General features: G+C 45.2%; 1 protein-coding gene across 3 annotated transcripts in view; it reads left to right on the top strand.

Annotated features, from left to right (window-relative positions):
* Positions 1-9,058: 9,058 nt before the first annotated feature.
* The window catches only part of NXN (nucleoredoxin), a 140,790-nt gene continuing 126,599 nt past the window's right edge, over positions 9,059-23,249 (top strand). Inside the window, exon 1 of one of the 3 annotated variants that reach the window (XM_033848371.2) lies at positions 9,059-9,539. In XM_033848371.2, the coding sequence (XP_033704262.1) occupies positions 9,168-9,539 (372 nt within the window). In that variant the 5' untranslated portion in view covers positions 9,059-9,167. The remainder of the gene's footprint in view (positions 9,540-23,249) is intronic. The other 2 variants (XM_033848370.2, XM_033848372.2) reach the window with 2 other exon arrangements.

Here is a 23,249-nt window from a genome sequence, read left to right as displayed (position 1 = left end):
TGTCCTAAGGTCCCTGGTGACGCCTCAGTTGTTAAGTCTAATTCAGACCTCATTTCACTTTACTGCTCAGCTGCGTTTCACGCTATTGACTCCTCCTTCTGTGAAGAAACTTCAAAGCCCCTCTCCCCTCGTTGTGCTACAGCCTCTCCAGTTTCTCCGTCTTCGGCGCAGGCACCGCTGCCTGAACTTTTCCTCTTGGTCCTCTCAGGGCTTCATCCTTTATTTTCTCATGCAGCTCACTCTACCTGAGCAACTCATCCGCACTCGTAGCTTCTACTACCACCTCTAATGCAGGAATGACTCCCAAATCTTCATCTCCAGCTTCGACCCTTCTCATCAACACAAGAACCAGACATTTCCTGTAGGCACCTCTAACTCAACACACCCTGCCAACCACCCATTCCTTCCAGATGAGTGAGGGGCCCAGGGCTCTGATTCATGCTGAGGTCTTAAGAGCTGAAGCTGGATCTGAGAGAAGTTGGGACAGGGCCCTAGGCAAGTCCCAGGCAAGGTGGCCTTGGAAAGCAAGGAATGATCTAAACAATTAATCCCTGGGACTAGTTAGAGAGCAATAATTAATCCCTAAATGAAGGGTCTGCCTCAGATTTCAGGTATGAGCCAAGTCAGCATGTGGTGAGATCCACTGTAACCATGGTGAGTGAGGGAGGGAGCCTTTTATGGAACATAATGGCCCGAATCACAGATGGAGACACAGATACCCTGATCTGGTATCTCTCTTCCCCCACCCATCTCCTTCCATAGGTGGAATGCGTTTCACCTGATGGAAAACTTGAACCTCTTCAAGCATATTCCGAAAGAGAGAAGTGGTTTCTCATGTCTGTTTCCCTGGCCTGAATCTTTGCCAGCACCCTAGGGACTTTATCTGGCCACAGCTTCACTAAAAGTCCAGCTGCTCTCACGTTACAGGTTGTCTGTTCTGGCCGCAAGGATACAGAGGTGGGGCGATATCTCAGTGGGTCAGAAAGGAGACACTTCAGGATGAATGAGATTCACAGGCAGGGTCGTAGGAAGTCAGAACACTCTGAGTTGATGACCCATCACTTGAAGGACTCCAGGTCAGGGCACAGATGGGGAGGTGCTGAACTGGAGGAGAGCCTGATCGTCTCTCGCCCCAGGTGTCTGGGAGAGCCTGGCTGGCCTCTAGTTCTCTCAGCATGTCAGGAGTGCAGAAATAAAAGAAATAGCAGGAGTGGGATAGAATGAGGAGGTCCAAGTTGAGAAGTGCAGTGTGTCCTACGTGGATCTGAGTTGGCTGTGAATTTGGTAACAGTGAGTAGTCTGAATAGTCCCATCGCTGGCAGGAGGTCTGGCCACATAGGTACTCTGGGTAGCCAACTGAGTCACCATGTGTGGTGGGTACTGGACAAGTGACTTTGTATTTAAAGCTTTTTTTTAAAAATTTACTTATTTTATTTATTTTTGGCTGTGTCGGGTCTTTGTTGCTATGCGCGGGCTTTCTCTAGTTGCGGTGAGTGGGCTTCTCATTGCGGTGGCTTCTCCTGTTGCAGAGCACGGGCTCTAGGCGCACGGGCTTCAGTAGTTGTGGCACGTGGGCTCAGTAGTTGTGGCTCACGGGCTTTAGAGTGCAGGCTCAGTAGTTGTGGTGCACGGGCTTAGTTGCTCCACGGCATGTGGGATCTTCCCGGACCAGGGCTTGAACTTGTGTCCTCTGCATTGGCAGGCAGATTCTTAACCACTGCACCACCGGGAAAGCCCTCACTTAATAGACTCTTAATTGGTCTGCATGCCTCCTATCTTGCTCTTCTTCAAACCATCCACAGAATGGTCTTTCAGCACTGAAGCGTGATCATGTGCCCTGCTCAGAATTCTTCTCTGTGCCAGGATAAAGCCTAAACTTGGTGTGTTGCTTCTACAACTTGTGCCCAGGAAGACACATATGCTTCCGCCCAAGTTTAGTGCTTCCTCGAATATTTCCATTCCTGGTTGTCTGCTTTCTTTTTTTTAATGTGCTATTTTAACCATTTAAACATGTTTTTCTTTTAAAAAAATTTTTGGCCATGCCATGCCGCGCCATGCGGCATGCGGGATCTTATTTCCCCAACCAGCGATCGAACCCGTGCCCCTGCAGTGGAAACATGGAGTCTTAACCACTGGACCGCCAGCGAAGTCTCTCAGATCTCTGCTTTTGATAATCTCTTTTGGATCTGAAAGTGGTGGCTCAGAATCATTCGCAATAATGTGTGGTCTTTAGTGTTTGGGAGGTGAGTTTGGACTTTTGGACTCAGTGTCATTTCTTTGATCTGTGCCTTGTCCTCAGTCAAGTGTAAATTGTTACAAAATATTTATTATTATTACTTCTTAATTCTTTTTACCTTTGACCTATGATAGCCATGGTGACAACAGAGGTATCCTGTACTGTTCCCAGTGACAGATGCTTAGACTCTGATTCTGATGGGTGGTCTTCACGTTCTAGAGCAGATTTCTTCCACAGCATAACTGTTTGGAGGTTTTATTTACTCACCCAGACCCAGCAATCCAGATTTGCTTACTATCTCTTCTGCTGTTGCTTTGACTTTGCTTATGAAAAGCTATATTGGAGATTTGACCTATAGTCTGGCAGTCGGTGGATGTTTAGGACCTATTTCAGACTCAGGCAATGAATCATACACTCGGGCTAGATCTGCAGGAGGGTCACATTGATGACAAGTTGTGATCCTGAGATCTGCTCTGAAAAGTATTGGAGGCAAGTAGGAATATGAATCATGTTTTCTAGCACCTCACACTTCTGACTCAGAAAAGAGTTAAGAGGCTTCAAAAACTAGAGACCGGACTCCTGCTTTGCTGAGGGATAAAATGAAATATAGAAAGAACTATGATGGTGAATTCCCGAGGTTACATATCAAGTTGGTCCCAGAAAGAGAAGCAGCACACTTCTGCTGTAACCAGTGAGGGCAATGCCCCTCTCTCCCTTCCCTCATCTTGATGTTTGTCAAATCTCACTCCATATTTTGTTTCACTTACCTCTCTATCCAGCAATTTCCCTTATCAGTGGATCTGCCACCAAAGCCCAGCTTTTAAAAAAGGAAACGATAAAACAGATGCAAAAACTGTACTAGGGCATTAATCTACAGGTAAAATCCTTTTACAGGGAACTCCCAATTAAATGGAATACATTTTTTGTTTGAATCAATTTTGATTCACATTTTGTTGACTCAATTATTTCTTGAACTAAGTGGACTTGGAAAACTTTTATAATCAAAGTGTTCATTTTGTGCTAACAGCTTTGTTTTGTTTTTTTGTTTTTTTTAAACAGCTTTGTTTTAATGGCATTTGAATTTGTGTATGTGAGACATTCTGTCTCTTTTATTCTGAGACGTCCTGATGTACTTTAAATATTTCTTTCTCCATTTATAGCATCTTATCCTTGAATAAGTTCTTATTTGAAAATGCAAAAAGTACTTTCTTTTTGGACTAGATAATACCTTCCATATTTTTCTCACATTTATTCCCAGTTCTTCAATTCCCTTCCCTAAGCAACCTGTTACTATTTCTTTTTCTTTTTCCTATTTTTTTTTTTTTTCGGGGCTGCACTGCGCGGTATGTGGGATCTTAGTATGCCACCAGGGATCGAACCCGTGCCCCCGGCATTGGAAGCGCAGAGTCTGAACCACCGGACCGCCAGGGAAGTCCCCTGTTACTATTTCTTAAGTGTCTTTCCAGATATGTTTCCTCCATACATAAGCATTATATTTGTGTATACATATATATGTTTTTTTCTCCACTTAAAAATTCACACTGGGGCTTCCCTGGTGGTGCAGTGGTTGAGAGTACGCCTGCCGATGCAGGGGACACGGGTTCGTGCCCCGGTCTGGGAAGATCCCACATGCTGCGGAGCGGCTGGGCCCGTGAGCCATGGCCGCTGAGCCTGCGCGTCCGGAGCCTGTGCTCTGCAACAGGAGAGGCCACAACAGTGAGAGGCCCAAGTACCGCAAAAAAAATAAATAAATAAATAAATAAAATTTACAAGTGGTAGCTTAGTCTTTCCTACCTATTCTGCACCTTACTTTCTCTTGTGTTACATCTTAGAGATATTTCATATCAGTGCAAGAGATGGTTAATTTTATGTGTCAACTTGACTAGGCCACAGTGTGCCCAGTATATTCCTCATTTGGGTGTGTTACTCTGGCCTGTTTACTGAGTGACCACAAAAGTTGTTGGTTTTGAGGGGGTCCCCGAACATGAGAAGACTCTGCAGAAGTTCCAGGCTGCTGTACAAACTGCCCTGTCCCTTGGGCCATATGACCCATCAGATCTGATGGTGCTTGAGGTAGGTCACAGGCAGATAGGGATGCTATTTGGAGACTTTGGCAGCCCGTGTAGGTGAGGCCTGCCATTCTCTGTGGATAACTACTCACCTTTGGAGAAACAGTACGTGGCCTGCTACTGGATCTTCATAGAGGCTGAACACTTGGGCCACCACGCATCAGTTACCACGCTACCTGAGCTGTCCGTCATGAACTGGGTGTTATCTGCCCCACCAAGCCATAAGGTTGGGTGTGCACAGGGACACTTCATCATCAGATGGATGTGGAATATATGCCATTGGGCCCAAGCAGGCCCTGAAGGCACAAGTAAGTTACAGGCTCATGGAATTCACAGGTTACCATGTTCCTCACCACTCTGAAGCAGCTGGTTTGGTGGAACAGTAGAATGGCCTTTTGAACATTCGGTTTACAGCACTAGTTAGGTGGCAGCACTTTGCAGGGCCAGGGCAAGGTTCTCCAGAAGACTGTGTGCTCTGAATTAGCATCCAGTATAAGGTGCTGTTTCTCCCATAGCTAGGGTCACGGAGCCAGGAATCGGGAGGTGGAAATGGGAGGGGCACCGATCACTATTACCCCTAGTGACCCACTAGCAAAATGTTTGCTTCTTGTTCCCACAACGTCATGCTCTGCTGGCCTACAGGTCTTAGTTCCAAATGGAGGAGTGCCTCCACCAGGAGAAACAACAGTGATTCCATTGCACAGGAAGTTAAGACTGCCACCTGGCCACTTTGGACATCTCATGCCTCTGAGTTAACAGGCAAAGAAGGGAGTTACTCTGTTGGGTGGAATGATTGATCCTGACCACCAAGGGGAAATTGGACCACTGGTCAACAGTGAAGATAAGGAAGAGCGTATCTGCAATATGGGAGACCCCTTAGGGCATCTCTTAGTTATCATACCCTGTGATTAAGGTCAAAGGAATACTACAATAACCTAGTCCTGGCAGGACTACTAATGACCTAGACCCTTCAGGAATGAGGGTTTGAGTCACTCCACCAGGTAAAGAACGATGACCAGCTGAGGTGCTTGCTGAAGTCAAAAGGCATAAAAAAAAGATAGTAGAAGAAGGTGGTTATAAATACCAGCTATGATCACATGATCAGTTATAGAAATGAGGGCTATATTGTCATGAGTATTTCTTCCTTGTTATGAATATATGTGTGTGTGTTTGTATTTGGCAAACATCTTTGTTCCTTTTATCTCTTATTTCCTTATAATGTAACATAAAATGTATTGACTTTATATTGTAGTATTTAAGTATTGTTAATTTTACATCATCGTACTTAAGTTACGGGATATCAAAGTGAGTGAACATCCTCAACGACTTTACCGTCTCTTATGGGGATGGAGTCAGTGCATTTTTGCTTGTATACATGATACTTGTATCATTTTAGGCAGGATTATGATCTTGTTATTGTCTTTATTTGGAGAGTAAGTGTGGTTTAAGGAGATGCATATGGGTGCCAAATTGACAAGGGGTAGACATGTGATGTTTAATTTTGTGTGTCAAATTGACTGGGGTGCAGAGTACCCAGATACTTTTTAAAATATTTATTTATTTATTTATTTGGTTGTGCCAGCTCTTAGTTGCGGCAGGCAGGCTCCTTAGTTGTGGCTTTCAGGGTCCTTAGTTGCGGCTCACCTGGCTCCTTAGTTGTGACATACGGGCTCCTTCGTTGTGGCCTGCGAACTCTTAGTTGCGGCACGTGAACTCTTAGTTATGGCATGCAGGCAGGATCTAGTTCCCTGACCAGGGATCGAACCCATGCCCCCTGCATTGGGAACATGGAGTCTTAACCACTGTGCCACCAGGGAAGTCCCGAGTATCCAGATATTTGGTTAAACATTATTCTGGGTGTGTCTGTGAGGGTGTTTCTGGATGAGATTAACATGTAAAACAGTAGACAGAGTAAAGCAGGTTGCCTTCCCAATGTGGGTGGGCCTCATCCAATCAGTTGAAGGCCTGGATAGAATAAAAAGTAAGGGAGAATTCACTCTCTCTGCCTGTCTTAGAGCTGGGACATAGGTCTTCCCCTGCCTTTGGACTCAATACAGACTAGAACTTACACCATCAGCTCCCCTGATTTTCCAGTCTTTGGACTCAGACTGGAACTAACTATACCATCAGTTATCTGAGTCTCCAGCTTGCTGACTGCAGACCTTGGGACTTCTCAGTCTCCATAATCATGTGAACTAATTCCTTATAGCAAATCTCTCTCTGTATTGGTTCTCTTTCTCTGGAGAGCACAGACACAGAGCTCTGTGCTGATACAGTGTACATCTCCTTAATTCCTTTCAATGACTAGATTGTATCCCAAATGATGAATGTGCCATCCTTTAATCCTCCTCATTGATACATAGTTAGGCTCTTTCCAGTTTTCCAGTCTTTTTCTGATTTCACCAGTGTATCAATAACTATCTGTACACATACATCTTTGTGCCCTTATGCTACTATAACTGAAGACCAAGGAATGTGATTTATGACTCTTAAAGGTGACAAATATGTATTTGTTCTGTGCATGTTTTGTATGACATCATGTGCCTTAGAATGCAGTTTCCCCAAAGAAAAACTCTAATGTGTAAGTGCTATAAATGTCAGGTATGTTGTGGCTCCCTAACACATATTTTAAAACAATAATAATTTGCAGAATAGCAGGTCAATTCATGTAACCTAACTAGCTAAATACCAGTTGGGACATTTTCTTTAAGTGGGTCTCTTGAACCGTGTACTCAGAGAGAGTGCTTTCCATAAGCCAAAGGATGTTGGCTATTCTTTACAGGAAACCCAGTGAGTCTCCTCAGGCTTCTTCTTGTAACAAACACCCACTAGAACTATGATTTTGGAATCATTTCCATTGCAAATCCCCTCTTTCCACACCCCTTTAAAAGGCAGCTGCAGTATTTGGCATCTAACCAAGGCCTGCTGCACCAACAATTCTCTAAATTTTATTTATATTTCATGTGCAGTATGTTCAAACTCTCACTTTCCCAGGTGCCAGATGCTGGTTTGGACACACTCCAGTAGAAAGTGCTTTCCTGTCAAATAATAAAAGGAAAATGCTGAACATACCACCTCTTTATACAGACTTGCGTATAGTATACCAAAGTTAAGTACTCTAATAATGACTTCACTATTTCCCCAATTTGCAATCCCCCCTAATTCCCTCCTCACCTCCCTCCACACCAAATACTTTGTCCCTCGTCTCCCATAGGATGTTTATGGTCCCCTTCCATATCTTCAGTGTTCACTTGAAAACGTCAGGGTGTAGGAATCTATCTGTCTCACATGCTTTGGATGGGGCCTGATGTAACCCACCCACGGGTGTTTCAAATATGATTTGGATGAGAAAATAAAACACTTTAACCCACTTTCAGTATTTTAAAAGATATCTAACAACTTAATGTCTGCTATGTTAATAGCTTTTACATGTTTTCACTAAAAAGCGATGCTTTCCATGTGTTGGATAATAATACTGTCCCTGCAGTCGCACAGAATTTTGGCATGACACTAAAAATGAGCTTGGAATTCGCCTTTATCATAGGTCTCTTGCCTGCCTAAAGGCAATCCTCAGTCCAAAGATCCTACTTGTGAAATGAGCAGCAGTGTTAGGTGGATGCTGAGAAAGTAGATATCGTTTCAAGAGATTGCCAGTCCACTCGTGGCGCCCGCCTCCACCTCCACCTCTTTCACTGCTTTATGTGGTAACATTTCACTGAACCGAAAACGAGTACAATTCCATGTTCTATCCCAGAAAATTGGGAACCTTAAGCGTGAAGATTTGTGTTTGTGCCCAAAGCTTGCAGTTATATTCTGAGGTTTAAATGAACTCTTGTAAAGCAGGCTATGATTTGTGTGTGTGTGTTTGCATGTGTGGAAAGCCGCTATAAAATATAGACATTCTGCTTGGCTGCCAGTATCTCGTTTTCTTTTTCAACGTTTCCACTAGATGGCGGTAGATGTCCAAGAAATAACTTGCAAAAGCCTTGTGGAGGGCTGTGAGAGGGGCGTCCCATCCTTTCACTGGGCTGTTGGTAGCTGAGCGGACACACTGTTGTTCCTCTGTTGCGGGTGGGCATGGTGTACATTTTATTTTTTCGACTGTGTGTGTGTCGGGGTGGCGAGGCCGGAAGACTTGCCACAGACCACCTGTTTAATCCAGGTTCTAACCATAGGGTAGCGTCTTGCCAGCTGGGGGAAAAAAATAATCCCTAGAATTTTTCTCAACTATCAACAGACTTAATAGAAGCCACGGAACCGGTTCAGGAAAGCAGCCAGCTTCGATTTAGAGATGCCGTGGCATCTGGTCCCTATATTGTGGAGATGGAAGAGAGCCAATCGCTGGTGAGGAAATGGCCGCGGCGACCTGGGGACTGAAATCCCACAGTGAGACCTGCGATCAACCCACAAGTACTTATGGATTCCCTCCCATGTGCCTAGCACTAGATCAGAAGCTACACAAGAAATAAAAGAGGTGGCGTCCTCCAGTCCTCTTATAGTAGAGAACATGAAACATACACACAGAGAAGTAAGTGCCGAGCAAGACCTAGCGTGATGAAGGTAACATTGTGTGAAGATGGGAAGTCCTCCGCCAGGGTTGTCTCCCGAGCACTTCGGCCACGCGGCGGGAGCCCGCGCCCCCTACGCCCTCTGCAGCAGCCAGTGCCTAGGCGGCTAGCACTGCTACAAAGGGGGCGTGGCGTGGGCGGGCCCCACGGGCGGGGCTTTCTTTTCCCCAGTGCCCGCCGCCGCCGCCGCCGCCGCTGCTGCTGCCGCCTCTGCCCGCCGCGCGGACCGAGGGAGCGCGGTCGCCGCCGCCTGCCTGCCCGGGTGCCCGCGTGCCCGGGCAGCGGTGGGCCAGGATGTCGGGTTTCCTGGAGGAGCTGTTGGGAGAGAAGCTGGTGACGGGCGGCGGCGAGGAGGTGGACGTGCACTCGTTGGCTGCCCGCGGCATCTCGCTGCTCGGGCTCTACTTCGGCTGTAGCCTGAGCGCCCCCTGCGCGCAGCTCAGCGCCAGCCTGGCCGCCTTCTACGGCCGCCTGCGGGGGGACGCGGCGGCCGGGCCAGGGGCTGGGGCCGGCCCGGGGCCGGGGGCCGGGGCGGCGGCGGAACCCGAGTCGCGGCGCCGCCTGGAGATTGTCTTCGTGTCCTCGGACCAGGACCAGCGTCAGTGGCAGGACTTCGTGCGGGACATGCCGTGGTTGGCGCTGCCCTACAAGGAGAAGCACAGGAAGGTGAGCTGCGCCGGCCTGTCGGCGGCTCCGGCCTCGTCGGCGTCCCCGGCCTGGGTGCGCAGCCCGCGAGTTCCCGGGAGCCGGGTCCTCGCCGCCGCCCCCACCCCCCGGCGCCCCCTCCGCCCCCTTCTCCTTCGTGCACGAGCTTCCCCTCCTGCTCCTCAGCGTCCCCTGCCTCTGCCCGCCTCCCCGTCGCGGAACCTCGCCGGCTAGCGGCTCCCGCGGCAACTCCTCTGTGCCGATGCCAGGCCGCGCCCGCTGGGGAAGTTTGAAACCCCTGGGACCCCGACTCGCGTCCTGGGGAGTCGAGAGCCCGGTTCCCCCATGGTGGGAAGCCTCGAGTTAGGGGGTGGCTGCGCTCGGGGGTCGCGACTCGGTGACCCCCACCCCCAGGCAGAGGCGCAGGGAGGGGCCGCTTCCTTTCCCTCAGCGCTAGACTCCCCGCGGATACCTGTGGTGGTGGGGGAGGGCGCTAGCCCCCTACCCATAATGCCTGAACCAGGAAGTTTCCTCTCTTTCCGAGAGAAATCGGCTTTCCTGGGGCTCTCTCCGGCTGTGGCCGGGGACCCGAAGGCCGAGGCTAGGCCGCCAGGCGCCCTTTGGGGGGGGGGTGCCGGCCGCTGACCGTGGCTTCGGGCGAGAAGGAGCTCGCTCGTCTGCCTTCGCCTTCCCTCCGCCCCCAACCCCTACCCCGGGCTGAACTAGTGGCCCCCGGGGAGCCTTTCATTGTCTGGCTGTCCAGCCATCCTCACCAGATGCCTCTCGGGCACCGGACCAGACCCGTCCGTGCAGCTCTTAGTTGCTTGGTTGGTGGGCCAGTGTTGCCTTGACATCGAATTAAATGCTGAACCGATCCCATAGGTGCAGATTGACCGGAAGAACGAGGATTGGGGGAAATTTATACCTTGCTGTCAACTTCTCATCTCCCGCCGCCCCCCGCCCCCCGCCCCGGTTTGCTGCTGAAATTAGCTTTGATTTTTGAGTGTGTCTGTTGGATGAAGATATCTGTTTTAATAAAACAAATTCAGGAAATTTTGCCATGAATCGAAACAGAAAAAGTTTTGGAGCACTTTTGCTTAATTAGCATGCCTGATGCAACGTGTGAATCCAGCCCTTTCCTTTCCGGAGGAAACTCTCATTTTATGGAGTGGACAGGAGAAGGGCTCTTCTGGGGGCGTTTAGGGCTGCCATGTGCTGCTTTAATGTGTACAGAATCTTGTTGAGAAGCATGATTTAAACTTAGTCGAGTAAAAGGCTTAGACTGTGACCCCATATGTCTCGAGTAAATCATCCATGGAAGCAGTGTAAGGTACAGACTTGGTATTTAAAATATGAAATACAGTTTAACAAATACAGTTTGTAAATTTAACATTGGAGAAACATGGGCTCACTAACCTCACAGAGGCAAAGCTTGGCGTTTTAAACACTTTTTAGGTGATCTTGCCCATATTTGATGTATATGGTGCCTGAATATGAATAGCTTTTGCTTTAAAACATGGGACTCCTTTGTTTTCCTTGGTGGTGGTTTTTATGATCGTTTTGGGGAGGAGTAATGTCCAGAAAGTGCTCTATCAAGAAATATTTTCATTGTTATGTCCATTTTCTGTTGTAGACCAAAGGCCATGTAAAATAATGTCCTTATTGGGCAATACAAATGAATTCTAGCTTTTGCAAATACACAGTGATGGTAAAATGTTACAGACCTAAGGCCTATTGTTGTGTTTTCCTCCGCAACAAGTGGGGGAAATAAATTTGCTGGATAGTAAAAAATATGGGGCAAATTGAGATGTTTTGCAAATGCTTAAAGCTTTTTTTCCAAAAAGGAGAATATCTGATATGACATGGGCCGTGCCTAGTTCAGTGCGCTCTGGGCAGTCCTTTTACATGAAAAAAAAGTGGTCTGTGGCTCCAGCCTGGACTTGCTACTTCCACCAGGATGAGAGTCTGGATGACACAGGGCAGAACCTCATTTGAAAATACAGTTCAGATTGCTGGCCCGTGCCCAAACCATGGTGCGTTAGCATATTAAAAATTTATTTTTGCTCAGAGCTTTTCTGACTCACATTCTGTAGTTCACTTTGTTGTCTAAAACAAGTCCAGGGCTTCCCTGGTGGCGCAGTGGTTAAGAATCCGCCTGCCAATTCAGGGAACCCAGGTTCAAGCCCTGGTGGGGGAAGATCCCACATGCTGAGGAGCCCATGTGCCACAACTACTGAGCCTGCGCTCTAGAGCCCTAGAGCCACAACTACTGAAGCCCGCGTGCCTAGAGTCCGTGCTCTACAAGAAAAGCCACCGCAGTGAGAAGCCCACGTACCTCAAAGAAGAGTAGCCCCCGCTCGCCACAACTAGAGAAAGCCCAGCCACACACAGCAAGGAAGACCCAATGCAGCCAAAAATAAATAAAGTAAATAAGTTTATTAAAAAAATAAAACAAGTCCAGTTTTCAAGGAGGTAGTTTCTGCTCCTTGATGTTCATGAATAGGCAACTCAAGACTGGATCCTAGAAATATTCTTATTTGTGGTGATATACCAGGTAAAAGGACTCCAGCTGTGTTTCTTATGGAAAATATACTCTTGGAAATTACAACAGCTATGTACTCACTTTGGAAGAAATTATTTTCCCCCTTGAAACCAAAGAGATGTAAAACAAATTCCTTTTCTGTAACTTTGAGTTTTTGTCTCTCTTATTTGAAATTGGTGTGCTTAGAAATCTGTGATCTTGGGATGCCAATTCTGTGATAACAACAGTGAAAAACCCAGGGCACCCGCGATTCAGGGTGCTCACTGGCTAGACAGCTTAGCTTCTTGTTGATGGATTCTGTCCATGTTGTTTCACCAACTATAAAAATAGCATTAAAGGAGAGAATTTTGTTTTTACACTGAAGGGAAACCAAAGTTCCAGATTACTAATTTTTTTAAGTTCTCATTAACATTTGTTCTTAAATCCATTGGTATACTTCCCACTGGGATAACAAAGGATATGGTTCTAATTAGTTATTGGCTGGCATTTCTCTAAAGAAAATTGAAAAATTATGGTAGGGAAAGAAAATGCAGTGTATTATTTCTCTTTTTCTTCTTTTATTAATTTCCCTTTTATATAGTAAGAAAGTCTCGGGATGGCCGAGACTTCAAAACTGCGTTTTGCGTGGCTCCTCTCACCTTGCTTGGAACTGTGAGAGAACACCAAATAACAGGATTCCAGCATCTTTTTTAAAAAAATTCTTTGTGGAAGGTTGTCCTGTTTCTACTTGCTTTAGTGGTTGGGGCAAAAGTAATTGAAGCTTCACTTTTTGGCTTCTAAGCACACACGTATAAAGAGCTGTATAGAAATTGTAATTAGATGATAACAGAACTTTGAGCGCTTTTATAAGAGCCGTGTTGTCAGGAAACATATAATCCTGAAGTTAAGGCAGTTAGATTTGTTTTAATAAGTAGGTTTGTTTTTTGTTTTGTTGATAGACATTTTTCAGATTTCTGGAGAGAAAATGTGATGAATAGTTGGGAAGTGGTGAAGATTCGGACTTTTGGGATTTGATCTATCCCTTTAGACTAATATGGGTTACTTAGCTGTCAAAACTAGAGAGTAGATCTTTGGGATCTGCTTCAGCATCACAGAGGAAAGCACTGGTTTTGGTCTTAGAGACACAGGGCTCAGCTTTGCCTGGGCTGGATGCCTGATGAAAAACATTTGGTCAGTGTGCGTGCCCTGACATCAAAGGATGCAGTACCACTGGTCTTTTTTTATATATCTATATATATAAATTTGTTTATTTATTTTTGGCTGCGTTGGGTCTTCGTTGCTGCGTGTGGGCTTTCTCTAGTTGCGGTGAGCGGAGGCTGCTCTTCGTTGCGGTGCGTGGGCTTCTCATTGCAGTGGCTTCTCTTGTTGCAGAGCACGGGTTCTTGGCGTGAGGGCTTCAGTAGTTGTGGCTCGCGGGCTCTAGAGCACAGGCTCAGTAGTTGTGGCGCATGGGCTTAGTTGCTCTGCGGCATGTGGGATCTTCCGGGACCAAGGATCAAACCCGTGTCCCCTGCACTGGCAGGTGGATTCTTAACCACTGCACCACCAGGGAAGTCCAGTATTGCTGGTGTTGATCTGGACAGGTTTGGTGGGCTCTGGCTTGGTCCCAGAACTTCCTGCCCCACAGAAAGGGGACGAGAAAGTCAGAGCAGGAGAGCGGCAGAGTTAGGGGCTCTGGTCTAGTGTCTCTGGTCCACCTGCTTCGGCCAGGGGAAGTGGTATCTTCCTGTTCCCCACCAGGGTTGTTTGCGCTCGGTGATTCTGGTTCAGACTAAATCAGAGGCTTGGCCTAGAATTCACCTGAATCACTTGGGCTCTTTGGATGGGGTGAGATTTGGTACCAACCCCGGCAGTCTTACAGCTCTATCTCTCCCAGTGCTTTCTCCCTCAATGCAAATACCCTAGCCACTAAGAGAATGATTTCTACAACACTGACAAATGACTTGCGAGGTGGTAAAAGATGGCAAAAAGGCACCGCTGTGAATATTGGCGTTTTCTGCCTTCCACATAAGGACCAGCCAGGACAGGTTCCCTCTGTTGACTGTGTTTCCAGGACTTGGATCCATCTAATAAAAGACAACAGTCTGATTAAAGTAATAAGAGCAATTTTCCTTGAGAGGCTTTTTCCTCATTCCATTATTTGTAATGTATTTCTTAATCTCATTTTTCTTCTCTGCATAATGAAGCTGTCTAGTGTAGTGGCTGAAAATACAGACTCTTGTCCTTTAGATCCTGCCTCTGCCATTTATTAGCTGTGTGACCTTGTGCAAGTTATCCTACCTCTCTGTGTCTCAGGTTCCTAACCTATAAAATGGAGATGGCAACAGCACCTGCCTTACAGCATTGTTGTAAAGACTACACAAGATAATAGACACGTGCCTGGCATATAGTACGTGCTCAATAAGTGCTAGCAATTATTATTTGTTAATAAATGACCATGAACTTCAGTAATTCGTTTTATAGTGTGAGCCTTTGGAATATATCACATTACAGAATTGCAAAACTGTCATGAGGCATATTTTTAACTTTTCGAACAAATGACCTTTATAACCATACAAGGGGATATGAGCAAGGAGTTGAAAGAATTGCCCTAGAAGAGCTTACAATCGAGGAGAAAGATCTAGAAAAATGAAACAAAAGCAAATGGATATAACAAACATCGTTCCTTAAAGTACTGATAGTACCGATATTTACTGAGCTTCGTACTTATATTTGCCAGTGAAACTTGAGACAGCAAATCAGGGAAGCCAGGCATGATAAAGGAGAACAGCTTTCAGGTGATGGGGCGCTCTTCTTGAGAGAGATTAATTACGTACTTGGGTGATCGTTTTTGTGGTTTGCCAAAGCCATCAGGCATGTCTTCTGCTGATCCTAGCTGCTCAGACCTGGGCGGCTTGGGGGTTGCAGGGTTGCCGCTCTTTCACGTGGGAAGTGGACGGTGCCTGCTCTGGTCTCTGGAGCTGTAGAAGCCTCATCCCCCTAAGACGGAGCCGCCTCCCTTCCCAGCTCTGGAATGTTGTAGGATAGGTTTGTTCAGACCTGTTGCCATTTGCGGATTTAATACTTGTCTTCTAGTTAGTGGCTCGGGTCTGACGGACCAGCTGTCCACAGCTTTTGCTGATCCATTTGTCTCCTGATGTGGGTTGGGATATGAACTAGAGCACAGAGGAAAGCAGTGGGTTTTGAGGTTAGGGTCATTGATTTCATTTACCCGTTTCCTCCGCCCCTACCCCCTTTTTATCACCGTTCCTTGTGGTTTGAGGCCTTGTTTTAATATCTGCGCAAATTGGAGAAAGAAGGCTTTGTGTTGTATACAGCTGGGGTGGGGGGTGAACAAGTCCCTCAGTTGTGGGGATGGCCGGGGGCGGGGGTTCTTCTTTATTTACTGTTAGGACCTGGGACCCCAGGGTTCCAGCTTGCCCCATTCTGAACTAGTCTGGGCTTCTTACTGCACGATTTTGTTTCAGGGGGAGCGTGTAAGCTTGGCATAGGATGTGTTCTTTTTTCATGTTCTGAATCCCCAGTGGTGCTCAGTGTTAACCACCAGGGTGCTTGGGTTTCTGTATTTCATTAATTTATCATTATACGTATTCAAAAGGCACTCAAAGAAAATGGCTATGAATTTAGAATCTTTTTGCTGATCCTGACTTTTACGAAGCTTTTGCATACTATTGCTTTACATCTTGTCATTATTTAAAAAGTGACTAAGAGTTCTTGAGTCTCAGGAGTCATCCTTGATTCTCTCCCACCCCTCACATCTAAAAGGCACTGAGGGACTTCCCTGGTCACGCAGTGGTTAAGAATCCGCCTGCCAACGCAGGGGACACAGGTTCGAGCCCTGGTCTGGGAAGATCTGACATGCCGCGGAGCCACGAAGCCCATGCGCCACAACTACTGAGCCTGTGCTCTGGAGCCCGCGCGCCACAACTCCTGAAGCCTGTGCGCCTAGAGCCCGTGCTCCGCAACAAGAGAAGCCACTGCAATGAGAAGCCAGCACACCGCAACGAAGAGTAGCCCCCGCTCGCCCCAACTAGAGAAAGCCCATGTGCAGCAATGAAGACCCAATGCAGCCAAAAATAAATAAATTAAATAAATTAAAAAATAAAAAAATAAAAGTCACCGAACCCTGTTGATCTCCTTAACAGTTCTCAACTCTGAGCCCTTCTCTCCATTCCTACCATCACTGCTTGAGTTCATATTTCATCTGGACCACAGCAGCCTCCTCCATGGGTTCTTTGCTTCCAGTGCTGACCCCTAATTCTCAAGACTAGAGCTTCTCAAACTGTCTATAATCAAGGATCAGTTTGCTTTTGTTGTGTTAATTTGCAATCAGTCACACACCCATACGTGGCCCTATTATACAGGACTACTGTACAGCTTGAACCACATACAACTCCCCGCTGGGTTGACAACACACAGACTGGTCTCTGTCCTGTACAACAAGATGAGACCATTGGTCACAAGCTTGGATGTTGCTGGAATGTTGAGCTGCTGTAAGCAGTTCTAGGTGCTCACTCTCCATTTCTGTACCTGCCCTGTCATGGACCAGTAACAAAGAACTGATGGATAACTACTGGGCTACAGACCCACCTTGAGCAGTACTGCTCTGGGCTGTTTCCGGAATGGAATGACAAGTTCAAAAACACAACTTTGATCTTGTCATTCTCCTGCTTAAGAATTTTTCAGTACTTCTTCATAGCCTCTGGGGTCAAGTCCAGACTCTAAAGCGTGGTCCCTGACTCTTCTCCTGCCTCTTCTCCCACCTGGGCAGTGTCCTCTCTCCTCCTACCTGGCTTGTTTGGGTCTTTCTAAAATCAGTTCTGGTTTCCCTGCTCTAAGAAGCTTTCCTGTCTCTTTCCTCTCTAGGTGGGATGCTTTTGTGAATGTCCATAGATGGAGTACATAGATGTCTTAGCACTTAGCCTTGTGTGATTTTTTTTTTTTTTTTTGGTCTTTTTCATTTGACTTTAAGCTCCTTGAGGACAGAAACCAGCCAAAGGGAGGGGAAGATGCTCAGTGTTTCGGTGCTGACAATCGGATAATATGGTCACAGAAAGCAGGCGTGTGACTTTTAGATTTGTAACTTGAAAGCACGGTAGTTTCCACATTGTGTGAGTTGGAATGTGCACTTTCACTGGTACTTAGCTCGATTTTAACATTTAATATTAGAGTTGGGCCCTAATTGAACTGTATAATTGTATATACCCACAGTTGGCTGGTTTTGTTTCTTAATGAGTGCTTTCAAGAGTACTTCCATGAGCAAGTGAATGTGTAACTCCGTTGCCCTGTAATTCTGTGCTCAAAAATAGAAAAAGACTCGCCTCTCCAGTTTTGAAATGTCAAAAATCTTAGTTAAAAACTGCAGGCCTATCATTCCATGCTTTTATATTTCCTAAATAGTTTGTGTTTCTCTAGCATCTTTCTTCCAGTGAACTCAAACTGCATGCATATTATATCTTCTAGCAACTAGTCATCAGTAGCTATTAAGCATTTTAGTTTTTCAAAGTATATTTGAGTTGGAGAATTGATTCAAAGAGAACCAATTATCAGATCAGGGTCTCAGTGTTGGAAGAAAGGGCTCAGCTGAACTCTCTTAAATTCAACTCAGTCCTTTCTGTTCAAGAAATTGGATCTTAAAAAATGTGCACATCAAACATTCTCCAGGGAAGAGGAGGGAGCCGAAACTTCTCTTTTCAACAAATCACTTTCTGAGTGGATTCACTCTAGATAGACTCTGAAATAAGATAGAGATAGTTTAACCACTTGAAACATTTGCTGTTGCTGGGAAGACAGGAGAGCCAGAACGTCTTCTGTTGCTGCCTTTCCGTGGTGGTGGTTTCTAAGGGCCTTTTAATCATTTGGCTTTTTTTAGATCAGCCAGTGAAGTGTCCCCAACGCCCCTTCATCCTATGCAAAGCCTTGGGGCTGCTTTCGTGCTTTTGTTCAGAGACGAAATTGAACTTCAGGTATCCTGCTGAGATCCTAGGACTAAATCAGTCCTCCCTTTTATGAGGTTTTCAGAAACTGCTGTTCTAACTTCCAGTGAAATCTCAAACATGTGCTTTCTGCTTTATGACAAGTAAGAAGTATAGTAATTGAAAGTTGCTTGAGTGCTGTTATTCTGTAGTGAAACCCTGTAATGGAAACTTTTGTTCTGTGGCATCTGTGATTAAATGCAAACATAAATTTTCTGCTGCTTGCTGGTCATATAACTCTTGGACCAGATATACAATGGATTTTTGTGTGAACTACACCTCAGAAAACCCTTTTTAAAAAACAATTTAAGCTTAAAGTTTAGCATTCCTTTCTAGTACATCTATCACCCACTCCCCTTCAGATTATCTTGAAACCCCAGTTACAGGTAAATTCAAGTAATATTTTCTACAGTTAATAATGCTTTTATCTTGGATCATTGTTGAGTAGTCCTAAAATAGGGTGTGGTAAGTTTTGCTGTTCCAGGGATAGAATTTCCCTCTTTGTTTTCCTAGGAGAATTTTATCCACATGCATCGGTTTTTTGCAGTTTTTTGTTTGTCTTTTTTGGTCAATATTCCTGGGATGAAAATCTGAATGGATTGAGTGTGCTTAAAATCAGAAGATGCTGCCTTTTTTCCCCCTTGTACGTGATCAGGTCAAGACAGTTTCCTTTTGATCGTGGTGGCTCACAGCACAGCTGCCTCATCTGTTACTCATTTTTTAGGGTTTGATGTGAAATATAAAGACTGGGCAGAACAACGTGCAATAGGCAGAATCACAGTGCTGCCCTCTGAGCTCTGAATGGCAGTGGATGTGGGTCTGAGAGCAGCCTTTTTTCACCTTTGGGCACGTGCTTGACTGCAACTTAGAAAAGTGTTTAAAGCCACAGACCTTCAAAAATACCCCATTATAAGTGGTATTTAAAATCCGTTGCACAGTGCATAAGAGTGTGGACTCTGGATCAAGTTTCCTGGATTTGAATCCTGTCTCTGTCACTCTCTAGCAGTGTGACAGTGACGCAAATTACCTAACTTGTGTGTCTCTTAAGTTTCTGGTCAGTAAAATGGAGATAATAGTATCTATCTTATAGGGTTGTATTGTTAAGGATTAAATGAATTAATATTTGAAAATTGTTTAGAACAGTGCCTGGTACATAGTGTCACTGGAATGTGTACCCAGGTGCTTGGTTATGCCATTCCATTTTTTTTTTAAGATTTAATTTTTATTTATTTTTGGCTGCGTTGGGTCTTCGTTGCTGTGCGCGGGCTTTCTCTAGTTGCGGCGAGTGGGGGCCACTCTTCGTTGCGGTGCGCGGGCTTCTCATTGCGGTGGCTTCTCTTGTTTCGGAGCACGGGCTCTAGGTACATGGGCTTCAGTAGTTGTGCACGGGCTTAGTTGCTATGCGGCATGTGGGATCTTCCTGGCCCAGAGATCAAACCTGTGTCCCCTGCATTGGCAGGCGGATTCTTATCCATTGCACCACTAGGGAAGTCCCTCCATTAAAAAAAAAAAAGATTTATTTAATTTAATTTATTTGGCTGCACCGGGTTTTAGTTGCGGCACGTGGGATCTTCGTTGCTGTGTGCGGGATCTTTAGTTGCGGCATGCAGGATCTAGTTCCCTGACCAGGGATGGAACACAGGGTTTTCCCTGCAGTGTCAGCGTGGAGTCTTAACTGCTGGACCACCAGGGAAGTCCCCATTCCATTTTTTTAAATGGTTATTCAGATTACAGGAGAAAAGAATTCTCAGCTTTTTTCTTTCTCTGTATCCCCTTTACTTTCAACACCTGGCTCTTTGCTTCTAATGGCCTATCATGTAATCTGGTGTCTCTTCAGTTTCTTACTAGGACTATAATCATTCTTTGTCAGTTGTTGACGTGATGACATATCCATGTCTTTGAATGTGGGTATGATTCTAGACTATCTCTTTGACTAATTGAATACTCACTTTTACTAAGTGGCTTCTATTTTCACTTTTGAGCTGGGAGAGGAGAGGGGAGAGATACTGGTCTGTGCCTATTCCTCCTGCCATTTATTTTTTTTTTTTACCTTTTTATTATGGAAAACTTCAAACACCACACAGGTGGGGAAAATAGTATAGGGAACCCCCATGCACCCAGCGCCCAGATACAACAATCAACTCAGGGACACCCACTGCCCCCACCCCTCACTGGATTACTTTGAAGTCACTCCCAGACATCATATCACTTCCTTCTTAAACATTTCACTAAGTAACTCTTTAAAGAAAAATAACCACAACATCATATCATACCTTAAAAATCTAATAATTCCTTAATATCAGCATATATCCAGCCAGTATTTCAATTTCCTTGATTGTCTCATGATTTTTTTGTTGTTGTTGTTACAGTTCGTTTGTTTGAATCCAAATAAGCTCTCCACTTTGCATTTGGTACCTATATCTCAAATCTTTCCCCCCTCTCCTGACCATTTATTTGTTGTTCACTTTCATTTAAATTGTCTTTGTCTCTGGGTCTGTCTACTTGCCACATTCCCAACCTTTTCTTCGCTGTATTTCCCTCTTTATCTAGGTCTGGAATATCGAGTCCTAGGTTCAAAAGGGTCCTAGCCTCCTGTATCTGAGACGTCCAGATGGGGCGGGGGGGGGGGGTGGCCCTTGTGGGCACAGGTGGCTCTGAGGCTGACAGTCACATTGCACGGTGTTGATTCACAGACCTTTTGGTCAACAAAACTCCAAAGTCTTTTCACCAATCTTAATACCTGAACAAATGAGAACAGAGTCCCAAATATTGTGTCTGTCACCTTTAAGAATCAGTTTATTGAGATTTGATGAGTTTTTGCAGTCTGTTGAAATATTTTTTTATGCCTGTGTGGTCATCCACTATGATCATAGCCCCTTCTGGACCTTGAACTATGTGATCCCTTCCAGACCTTTTCTATGTCTGGTGATGGAGCCCCAGGGCACATGGCTAGGGGCTTCTTCTGGGCTAAAAGTGGTCTGTTGGTTAGTTGTTCAACCAACTTCAAATCCAGCCAGTTCTGAATCTGCCTAACTGTATCATTATTCCAGCCCACATTTCTCCATCTGGTTAACATGTTTATCCTAGGAGACCTTAACAGGTAGCTTGCTATGACTTAGATATTTGCTGTTTCCCTTTCGAGGGAAGATAGTCTGCAATGCTTTGTGTTTGGTGAGCCCATGCTTGCTTCTAAATTGATCACTTCTTTTCCGAAGTGTTTAGTAACGGTGATAACCTGCAAGGTTTTACTTAAGGGCCGATGTCAACTTCACCAACCTGTAGTTTGCAGAATCTACCTCTTTTTGCCCTCTAGAAAATGGATATTCCATCTGTTGGTTGCAGTTAGCTGATATAATGTGCACATTTTCTCCCCCTCTGATGTAATTCATACCTTATAGGAAGAGTTGCTAGATCATCGGGGTATCCGTGGAGCGATGGTACATTTGTTTCCTGTGGTAGATCCTATAGGAATAGCTGTGGCCAGACACCTCCAACAGCTGGTGTGTAGTTGAGAGCACTTGATTTGTCCAGGAGGCCCAGATCCTGCGCTTTCTGAGGGCTGCCTGGCAATAGTGGCTGCCTTGTCCCTATCCCGACACCCTCCACCCCCCACCATCTCATTAAGGCACTAATAGAGCCTGAGGGAGTCTTTTCTGTAATGCCACTTCTCCCCATCAGGCGCAGGCAGGATGAGACTCTGCTGGCTAATTAATTATGTGTGGCATTTTGTTTCAAAATGAGCAGGAGACAGTAACTAGTGACAAAGCAACCCAGCGTCCTTGTGCAGATAGATTTTTCTTAATATTTGGCTTTTTAGGATGAATTAACCATTTATTTTGAACAATTTACCTTGTTTTAAAAGGCATTTGCTTTCTTGCCGAAGTGTATTTGCCCATTTACGATTACACATGAATCTGTGATGTGCTTTACAACTTGGCACCTAAGAATTCTGACATTTCAAATGTTAGGCACAAAGATGAATTGGAATTAAATGCCTAAAACCCTTTCCTGGTGGAAATCACTTGCCTAAATTTGCAGAAGATCGCTGGCTTCAGCCCTTGGATGCATTGTTTTAAGCTTTTACACACGTTCTTAAGAGTAAAATACTACTTAATACCACTTGAACGTATTCTCTTTCATTTGGATTTGTGGAAAGTATTAACTTGCAGGGGCTGTGGTGTGGAACACTCTGGTTTTGAAGCACTTTTTGAAGCACTGCTTTCCTGTGAAGGCTCAAGTAGTGACATTTTCCCTGAGATCGTCTGAGTCTGTTCTTCAGTTGACAGGGCCACAGAGGCAGTAGTTACAGGGTAAATCCAGACCTTTGGAACAAGACATGGTGCTCCTTCACGAGGAGAGTGGGATTTGTTTGCCTGTGTGCATACACAGCGCAGACTATGGCTTTACTGCTATTTACATTAAAAAGCCATTTGTATTCCTTCGTTCAGCATATACTTAAGCACTGTTTTTCCACTTATTAACTTTTCCCATTTCCAAGAGAAAGCCAGCGTTTCACTGGTTACTTGTAAAAATAATTCTCTTTCCAAAGATAACCACTGTTAATAGTGTCTTGTATATTCTTCCAAAAAAATAAGTATATACTGTATATATAAACGTAGATGCTTAAATATTGTTTTACACAAACAAATTTTAGTATTTGAAATTAATTTCTAATTTCTGAAAAGATAGTGCCTTCACATGTTAAAAGAAATTTCAAACAAAACGAAAGGCATGCAGGGAAAAGTAAGTGTCACTTTCATTGTGGGCCATAGTTTGCCTTTCCCGAAGCAGCCACCATTATCAGTTTCTTGTGTGTCTCTTCAGAGGTATTTTGGGAAAACAGTATTGAGGTTGCTCAAGAAGCTAAAAATGGAACTCCCTTATGACCCAGCAATTCTCTCCTGGGTATATATCCGCAAAAAAACAAAAACACGAATTCAAAAAGATACATGCACCCCAGGGTTCATAGCAGCATTGTTCACAATAGCCAAGATATGGAAGCATCCTAAGTTTCCATCAACAGATAAATGGATAAAGAAGGTGTGACACACACACACACACCCCCCACACACCCACCCACACACACACAACAAAATACTACTCAGCCATAAAGAAGAACGAAATTTTGCCATTTGCAGCAACATGGATAGACTTGGAGTGCATTCTGCGAAGTGAAATAAGTCAGACAGAGAAAGACAAATACTGTATGATATT

This window comes from Tursiops truncatus, chromosome 20 (assembly GCF_011762595.2).
Source record: "Tursiops truncatus isolate mTurTru1 chromosome 20, mTurTru1.mat.Y, whole genome shotgun sequence".
NCBI lineage: Eukaryota > Metazoa > Chordata > Mammalia > Artiodactyla > Delphinidae > Tursiops > Tursiops truncatus.
Note: the sequence above shows the minus strand (reverse complement) of the source record. Positions and strands in the feature narration are given on the sequence as shown.